This window comes from Pinus tabuliformis, chromosome X (genome assembly GCF_031772625.1).
Source record: "Pinus tabuliformis cultivar Carrire ecotype Pingquan chromosome X, CPIR1, whole genome shotgun sequence".
In the NCBI taxonomy this organism is placed as follows: Eukaryota; Viridiplantae; Streptophyta; class Pinopsida; order Pinales; family Pinaceae; genus Pinus; species Pinus tabuliformis.
The window spans coordinates 335,714,220-335,723,461 of record NC_142308.1 but is presented as its reverse complement, the minus strand read 5'-3'; the positions used below and the strand labels follow the sequence as shown (position 1 = coordinate 335,723,461).

General features: G+C 39.4%; 1 protein-coding gene across 1 annotated transcript; it reads left to right on the top strand.

Annotated features, from left to right (window-relative positions):
- Positions 1-4,335: 4,335 nt before the first annotated feature.
- On the top strand, positions 4,336-8,869 carry LOC149139830 (TMV resistance protein N-like). The gene is made up of 3 exons (XM_089447767.1): positions 4,336-5,003; positions 5,096-6,613; positions 6,751-8,869. Exons 1-2 carry the CDS (start codon positions 4,363-4,365, stop codon positions 6,315-6,317), a joined length of 1,863 nt encoding a protein of 620 aa, XP_089303893.1. The 5' UTR covers positions 4,336-4,362; the 3' UTR covers positions 6,318-6,613; positions 6,751-8,869.
- Positions 8,870-9,242: the final 373 nt, after the last annotated feature.

The following is a 9,242-nucleotide window of genomic DNA, read 5'->3' as shown; positions in this document are numbered from 1 at the left end:
AAGCCGGAAGCTCAAAGGAGTCTTAGAGCACTAACTGAAAGAATTAGTCCAGAGAAGCCTAGAACTGTTTGCAGCTAAAGGACAGCCAGGGGTAAGATGGTATTTTGAGCCCATTGGTTAATTTGTAAACCATATGGAGTCGAGTCAAGGACTTGTAAAAAGAATTCAACCATAATCCCAAAGAGTCTAATCAAGTTGATTAGAGCTCAAGGAGACGTAGCCCAAGATATCATGGTGAATTGCATATTACATTGTTGTCTCATGTGTTTTCTTCTTTGTTGCATTATTCACTGTTTTATGCATTTATGTATATGTTTAAGCGCATTTAAATATCAGCATACACAATAGATTTTAAAGTGCATAATAGCCAACAATAAAAACAAGCATATGCCTATATTTTCAAGAATTCTTTAATTCCGCATTGGTTAATCAAATAGAATTGGTAAAATTCAAGCTTTGGAAGTGGGAGAGGTTCTTGTAAGCTAGACAAGAAGCCTGAAAGCCCCATTTTCATATCAATTTGTATAAGTTTTAAAGCTATAGATTCCTTAGCTTCCATTAAACACTGTTGTTGATCGTATCTTGTTTTAATTTAACTCCATGCCGGATCGTAGTAGTCATCACATTTTTCTTCACCTACAAAATCACAAAAAAAAAAAAAAATCAAAGTTAGTCATATGAATTTTGAGTTTACCACAGTCATTTTATAAATATTTTAAGAGAGCCCTCTCAAATTGGAAGGACTAACTTCTAGTTAAAAGTCGGTTTAAAATAGTTACAATTGGTTGAAGATTGATACAACCCAACCCTTTCCAGCCAAGTGATAACATAAAGGATGCATGAGAACCTTAAGAACAAAAACAATGTAGGGAATTGGAGAGTAACCCTATAGCTAAGGTTATTAAATATTTTGAAAAGGAACTCGAATGTTCTAGTCACGATGATACAAAAAATAAATTATATCCCCCAATATTGAAATTACTCCAAGAATCTATGACATTCCTACTCCAAGAATCTATGGCATTCCTACCCCAAGAATCTATTGCCTTCCTAAGATACACAAAATTGAGTTCCCATCTGACCTACAGTTAATACTATTGGCTCTCTTATGTATGAACTTTATAGATTTGTTGCCAAGATTTTGGGTCCCATAGTTGGTAACATTGATTTATTTACTAAAATTCAAGTCCATTTTGTTGAGATCATCAAAGAAGAAAGAATTGATCTTGAATACATTATTCTTAGCTTTGATGTTGTCCAACTTTTCACAAAAATTCCCTTAAATGAAGTAGTATAGGTGCTCAAAGAAGTTTATGATCCTAATACTATTAGATTGGCTAAAGTCTACTTAAGAGGTGCTTTCTCTAGTTTGCAGGTGAATAGTATGAGCAAATTAGTGGAGTAGTAATGGGATCCCTAGTCTCACCCATTGTTGGTAACCTTTATATAGAAAAGTTTGAAAGAATAGCCGTTGATTCCTATTAACTCAAAGCTACATGGTGGAAGAGGTTTGTGTACTACACTAATGTGAAATGGCCCCATGGAGAAGATAAGATTAATATGTATCTCTGAGGAAATACAATTTACCATAGACATTGAGGACAATGCAAGTATTCCCTCTTTAGATGTCTTGTTACCTAAATTATAGGATGACACCCTCAAATGTAAAGTTTTCAAAAAAATACCCATGCTAAAAACTACCTACATGTTGGTTCCCATTACCACCGCTTCAAAAAATAGGGATATTAAATACCTTGGCCATTAGAGCAATTAAAATTTTCAACCCAAAACATCTCGAGAAAGAACTTGATCACTTAGAAAAGGGTATTAAGAATATTGGCTATAATGGGAGATACATGAACAAGACTTTCGCTAGAATAAACAGGTCATGCCACACCCATCCTCCTAACGACAATGCTAGAAAGGCATACCTTCCACACATTGAAGGAACTAATGATAAAATTGCGAGAGTCCTAGAGAAAAATAATGTCATAACATAGTTTAAACATCATGTTACTATGAAACAAGGAATGAGGCTAGTTAGGGATAATATTGACATCCATCAACAAAAAAAAGTCTACAAAGTCACCTATGCCTGTGGAAAATGCTGTATTGGTGAAACAAGGAGATCATTCAAGAATATAGTAAGAGAACATGTTACAGACATTAAACATCAACATATTCGTTCTTGGCCTTCGTTGAACATTTTGTCAAAACTAAACATCATGTTTCTATTGAAGACACCCAAATTCTAGCTAGGGAAAATCATTGTTTCAATCGACATGTCAACGAAGCTTTGGAAATTGTTAAGAAAACCCTAGTAACATAAATAGAGGTAGTGGCCTTGAAATCAATAAAAGTTGGCTTCCTCTGATCTATCAATCTAATTCCCTCAACAATTAAATTTAAATAATCTTTAGTTTCTCTCGTATTAGCCTCTGATTGTCCTCTTCCCTCATAACCACCCCCTTCCCTCCCCCACACCGCCTTGCCGTGCCCTACCCTTCCCTGCCCCATCTTTTTCATTTCTTAGGTCTCCTTTACTTTCGTCTTTTGTTTCCTCTTCTCTTCCTTTCTTGTTGCCCTTGTCATTTTTCCTTTTCCTTTGCCTTATCCTTCTTCTTTGTGTATATTCTCTTATTTTTTCCTTTTCCTTTTTCTTTGTGTATATTCTCTTCTTTTTTCCTTATCGCTTCCTTTTTGCTTTATCTCTTTTCATTTTCTTAATTTGTTGAATTCATACTTCTTTTTATTTATATTTAATCTTTATCTTTCTTTCCTTTTTCTCCTTGCTTTTTTGATAAATTTAGTTTTTTATTAGAAATTAAATTTATATTTATTTATAATAAAGACAAAACTTCAATTCATCATATTTTCAAAGCTGGTCTATAATAGAGCATATAAAAACAGAAGATAAATTAAAATGCATGGAGCATCCCATTTTTAAACTTGACAAAGGGATTTGCATCGAGAAATACACACTTTGTATGTATTCAATATGTAAAAAACAAATGACCATTGAGTTTTCAGACCCGATCAATTGTGATAAAGAAATTTCGGAGGAAATAAATTTATATACGTATACTCAATGCTTAACATCCTGTCCTTTGCAACATTAAAAAATGCAGTGACATAAGTAGATGGGAAAGAGCTAACCAGCCATATATTGGGTATTTAATGCCCTCAGAGCAGCACGCGACTTAACGCGATAACACGGGAGCGGGCAAATTCGGCATTAAATAATGCCGTAGTCTTTAACGCGACTTTTTGAAAGTCTTTCCGGCAATTTTTTCCGGTGAAAATCGGCAGTAATTTATTGAAATCGAAGTTTGATAACTAGTTTTGCACAATGAAAGCGTCCCAGGGGTTTTTCAGGGTGCTGAATCGAATATGCAGTTAAAAAACCATTTAACTGCAAACAAATCATGATTTCATCTCAATTTCTTCGCCGGATTCCGTCACCGGAATCTCAAAAGTCGCATTATAGACAACTCCTTAAATAATATTTCCCTGCTCCCGTGTTATCAGGCTAGTGGCGTGCTGCTTGAAAGCATTAAATACCCAATATATGGCTAGTTAGCTCCAGCCTAAGTAGATGGTCTGCCGTAACTCTTTTTGTTGGTGGATGCCACCAGTTTTGCGCCAGCGATTAGGTCCGTAAGGAATCATATTGACTTTGTGATTGTGGTCCACATATTTTTTAAAATAAACGACTAAGAAATCATATTTTATCTTGTGATTGAGGTCCAGCAATTTAAAACATAAATTGATCAAAATATTTACCAAATTTATTTAGAACAACCAAAATATAATTTCATTTCATATTTTTTAAGTAAATTATAATAAAGAAATCTTCAAAAAAAAAACATAATTAACGTCCGTACATTATTCATAAAACGAAAAAAAACACATAAACAACAAATTGCCATCAATTTTTTAAACTGTGAACATTCACACTTTCAACCCGATCGATTGTGATTCAGAGATTTCCGGGGAAATAAACGCTTTATGTAAACATTGGGTCGTTACAAGATTTGAAAATGCAGTGACAGAACTATATCGTCTGCCATAACAATTTTTGGGAATCACATTTATTTCTTGATTGTGGTCAAGAGATTTTGGAAGATAAACCCGTGAGTAATCATATTTATTTTGTGATTGTCATCAGGAGATTTTGGAAAATAAACGCGTTATGTGCTTTCTCTTTAAATCAATCAATTACCTAACTATTAAAGTATTGATGCAGAGAGGGTAGCAAATGCGCAGCTTGGGGTTACTTTATTCAGACGAGGACGAAAATATAGCGAGTGAACGCGCATTACTCCCATCTCTGCAAAATATCTCCATTCTTACTTTCTGGTAATGGCAAACCTTAACTTGACGCCTGCTCCAGACGCAACATTCTCTGGATCGGTATCCACCTCCACTGCCTCCTCACGTTGCAACTCCAGCGACTATGCGTACCACGTATTCATAAATCACCGCGGGCCTGACGTCAAGAAAGGCCTCGCAAGCCACCTGTACCGTCGTCTTTCCTCAAATGGTTTAAGAGCTTTTCTAGACACTGAGGAATTGCAAAGGGGCGACACCTTAACTCCCCAAATTGAAGGGGCTATTCGAACGTCCTCAGTCCAAATAGCAATTTTCTCTCCAAGATATGCTGAGTCCAGTTGGTGTCTCAATGAGCTCGTCCAGATGTTGGAGTCGGGGTCCACAATTATTCCAGTCTTCTATGGCGTTCATCCTTCAGAACTTCGGTGGACGGGGGGCAGAGATGGAATTTGTGCTACAGCCCTCAGCATCCTCCACTGTATCTTCCTGTGTACGAGGGGCGAAAATGGCGATTATGCTCGGGCACTGAGCAAGCTCGAAAAGAAGACCACATTCGATTCTCGAACAAAGAAATGGATGCCACGACATGACTCCAATACCATTCAAAAATGGAGGAAAGCTCTTTCGGATTGCTCACAAATAAGCGGTTTTGAGCTGAGTGCGTGTAACGGGTAAGGGCCTTCAGTTTTCACTCTGTTACTCTTTCGTTCGTTCTTTGTAGCCCTTCCTTACTAGTCATTTCATTGTGAATATTATTATTCAGTGATGAGGGTGAGCTCGTCGATAAGGTCGCGGAACAAGTTTTGAAAAAGGTTAGCAAAACACCTCTGAATGTTGCTAAATATCCAACTGGTTTGGACGAGAAGGTAAAGGATCTGGAAGCGATAGTGTTATCCCAGCACCAAAGTGGGGAGGCTCGAGCGGTCGGTATTGTGGGTTTTGGTGGGGTAGGAAAAACCACCCTCACAAAAGAATTCTTCAACCGACACAGATCAGATTACAGTCGATCTTGCTTTCTGTGCGATATCAGAGAAAACGCAGCTACTAGATCTTTACATTCCCTTCAGAGTAACCTTCTTAAAGATTTGGTTCACAAGGATGTACAAATAAATAGCACTGATGAAGGCACAGAAAAGCTCAGAACACATCTCTCATCTTCTCACCACGCTCTCATAGTTTTAGATGATGTGGATCATATCGACCAACTGGATGCATTATTTTCACCAGTCAAAGATACCATTCATACAGAGAGCTTAATTTTAGTGACATCTCGCAACAAGGATCTTCTTACCAGCTCGGGGATTGTAGAGTCATTTATCTACAAGCAGACCGGCCTTAACCGACAACACTCCCTAAAACTCTTTTGCTTGCACGCCTTCAACCAGAGTTATCCAGTTATGGGATTTGAAGAAGTAGTTGAAAAACTTTTGGAGGCGTGCCATGGACTACCATTATCTCTTAAAGTGATTGGAGCGCTGCTTTGTGGAAAAGATTTGGAGTACTGGGAAGCGCAATTCAATAAAATATCCAACATACTCCCCAGCGATATACTGAACAGACTCCAAATTAGCTACGAAAATCTAGATCCAGAGGAGAAGCAAATATTCTTAGACATTGCCTGTTTTTTTATTGGAGAACACAAGGAAACTGTTATAAGAATATGGAACGGCTCCGGCTGGCAAGGATGGCTGGGTCTTCGCAACCTAGAGAACAGATGTCTTGTAGATGTGGACGGAGAAAACCGTATAAGAATGCATGACCACATTAGGGACCTCGGCAGACATATGGCGGAGAAAGAACCTGCTGAGTGCCCACGTCGAATTTGGCGCCTCAACCTTCTTGGCAATATGTCTCACCAACCACCTGTAAGTAGTTTGAAGCTTTCAACTGATATTCAAAATAGGGTTGTGTTATCAAAATTGTATCTGTCAAGTTTTGAGTTTTCAAAACATTGCAAGATTCTCGATTTTGTTTCTAACATGTAGGACTGAACAATTCAGGTGCGTGGAATTAGCATGGTTCATGGAAATGACCCTGAACAATCTTTCCAAAACCTTGTGGGAAGTCGTTTATTAACTAATATGAGCCGGTTGCAGCTTCTTACGGCTGAAGGTGATTTTGATCAAACCTTATTCAGTGTTGAGCACTTACCCCAACTCATATGGCTCTGCTGGAAGAATTTTCCGTATGCATCCTTACCTTCCTCGATTAGACTAGAGAATTTAAGAGTTCTACATATAGAGGGGGGAATTTGGAAACCCTGTGGCAACATGAATCCCAGGTAATCATGCTATTTCTTCACAGAAATGTTGTTTTGTATTGTTTTCAAATCTCAGAAATTGCTTGCTCCATGTGTCTTCATATATAACAATGCCAAAAAACTGACATCCACCCGGTTCAAAACTTTGAACATTGCAGGCACCTGTGCAGTTAAGAGAATTGACTATTGATGCTTCCGTTTTAACGCTTCCAAACTCCATTGGGAAGCTGAAAAATCTAGAATCATTAACCCTACACAAGAATTATGTTGAAACATTGCCAGAAGAATTCTGTCACATGCATTCGTTGAGACACATGCTCTTATGGGGCTGTAAAAATATGACAATACTGCCTGATTCAGTTGGGAACTTCAGAAACCTCCTAATTCTTGACTTGCGCGGGTGCTCTGCTCTACGCATGCTCCCAGATTCAGTGGGGTGCTTAACGAACCTCCAAGTTTTTCACTTGGATGGGTGCTCCGCTTTGCACAGGCTTCCAGATTCAATTGGGAACTTAATGAACCTCAAAACTTTTCACTTGGGCGGGTGCTCCGCTTTGCAGATGCTCCCAGATTCAATTGGGAACTTAATCAACCTCCAAAGTCTTTACTTGGGCGGGTGCTCTGCATTGCACATGCTTCCAAATTCACTTGGGAACTTAAAAAATCTCCAAAGTTTACACTTGAGCGGCTGCTCCACCTTGCAGATGCTCCCTTATTCAATTGGAAACTTCAAAAACCTACAAAGTCTTCACCTGGGCGGGTGCTCAGCGCTGGAGATGCTCCCAGGTTCAGTTGACAACTTCACCCACCTTCAAGCTCTTATCTTGGCGGGTTGCTCCGCTTTGCAGATGCTCCCCGATTCAGTTGGGAATTTCAGGAAACTACAAATTCTTGACTTGGGCGGGTGCTCAACTTTGCAGATACTGCCAGGCTCAGTTGGGAACCTCAGGAACCTCCGAAATCTTCAATTAGGTGGGTGCTCTGCTTTGAAGATGCTCCCCGACTCTGTTGGGAATTTCACGAACCTACAAATTCTTGACCTGAGCGGGTGTTCAGCTTTGCAGACGCTCCCAGGTGCAGTTGGAAACTTCACAAACCTCCGAAATCTTCAGTTAGGCGGGTGCTCCGCTTTGCAGAGGTTCCCCGACTCTGTTGGGGATTTCACGAACCTGCAAATTCTTCACTTGGGCGGGTGCTCAGCTTTGCAGATGCTCCCAGGTTCAGTTGGGAACTTCAAGAACCTCCAAAATCTTCAATTAACTCGGTGCTCAGCTTTGCAGATGCTCCCCGATTCAGTTGGGAATTTCAAGAAACTACAAATTCTTGACATGGGCGGCTGCTCAGCTTTGCGGATGCTCCCAGATTCAGTTGGGAACTTCAAGAACCTCCAAACTCTTCACTTGCAAGGGTGCTCCGCTCTCAAGATGCTCCCAGATTCAGTTGGGAACTTCTCGAACCTCCGAACTTTTAACTTGGCCAAGTGCTCCGCTTTGCAGATGCTTCCAGATTCAATTGGGAACTTGAAGAAGCTACAAACTCTTCACTTGCACCGGTGCTCCGCTTTGCAGATGCTGCCTAATTCAATTGGGAGCTTAACGAACCTCGAAAGTATTATTTTGCGCGGGTGCTCCGCTTTGCAGATGCTGCCTAATTCAATTGGGAGCTTAACGAACCTCGAAAGTATTATTTTGCGCGGGTGCTCCACTTTGCAAATGCTCCCGGATTCAGTTGGCAACTTAAGGAAACTGCCGAGTCTTAACTTGAGAGGGTGCTCCAGTTTACAGATGCTCCCAGAATCAGTTGGGAACTTAACAAACCTCCAGAGTCTTGACTTGAGGGAGTGCTCCACTTTAGAGGTCCTCCCAAATTCAATTGAGAATTTAAGGAATCTTCAAAGTATTGACTTGCGCCGGTGCTTCAATTTGAAGAGGCTGCCCAATGTTGAACAATTGAGTTCGTTGGAGAAGCTTGATGTGTATGGGTGTTCCGAATTGCAATGGGGTGAGGGAGTAGTCCAGCAGCTGCGCCAGCGACTGAAGAAAGGTTTCATTGAATGAAAAGCACGTATTCAGATGATAGCGGCACTTCATAGTTACAACAGTGGTCAAGACCGTGGCCATAGTGCCCACTGCAAGCTGTATACAGAGTTCTGTGGTTAACCATGAAAGGCATTTAATCAGAAGCAAAATGAATTATACGATCTATGGAATGCTCTACATTTTATTTCATTGGTTGTTTTAAAATATATTTTCCCTTCATTGGGTTTCGATAAAAATCGATAGCGTGTTCCATGAATGTTTTTCTCTAAGGAAAATTCCAAACATGTCAAGAAAGAAAAGAATCCAAGTTAAGAAAGAAGCCCATTGCGTAGGAGCTTTGAAAAATGCCACCTATGTCAAGACAGCAATTGCAGGAAATGAGTTTTTGGAGATTGTAAAATTAGGCCTCCATTAAATGAGTTTTATCTCCAAATACATTCCTTCTATCCTCCAAATGTTCATCTCCCATTGACAAAGTTCGAATGTTATATTTGTGACCAGATTTGACATATAAACACATTTGACATATGCTTTTACATCCAAACTTTATTTGTCAAAATTTAAACGCAGAACCTCAAAAACTTGAGATATACTGGGCAAAGGAAAAAGAC

Bases quoted from the DNA above. Each gene is read 5' to 3' on its own strand.
- LOC149139830 (XM_089447767.1), top strand. From the start codon at position 4,363: ATGGCAAACCTTAACTTGACGCCTGCTCCAGACGCAACATTCTCTGGA. The intron at 5,004-5,095 runs GTAAGGGCCTTC...ATTATTATTCAG, and splicing joins GAGCTGAGTGCGTGTAACGG to TGATGAGGGTGAGCTCGTCG.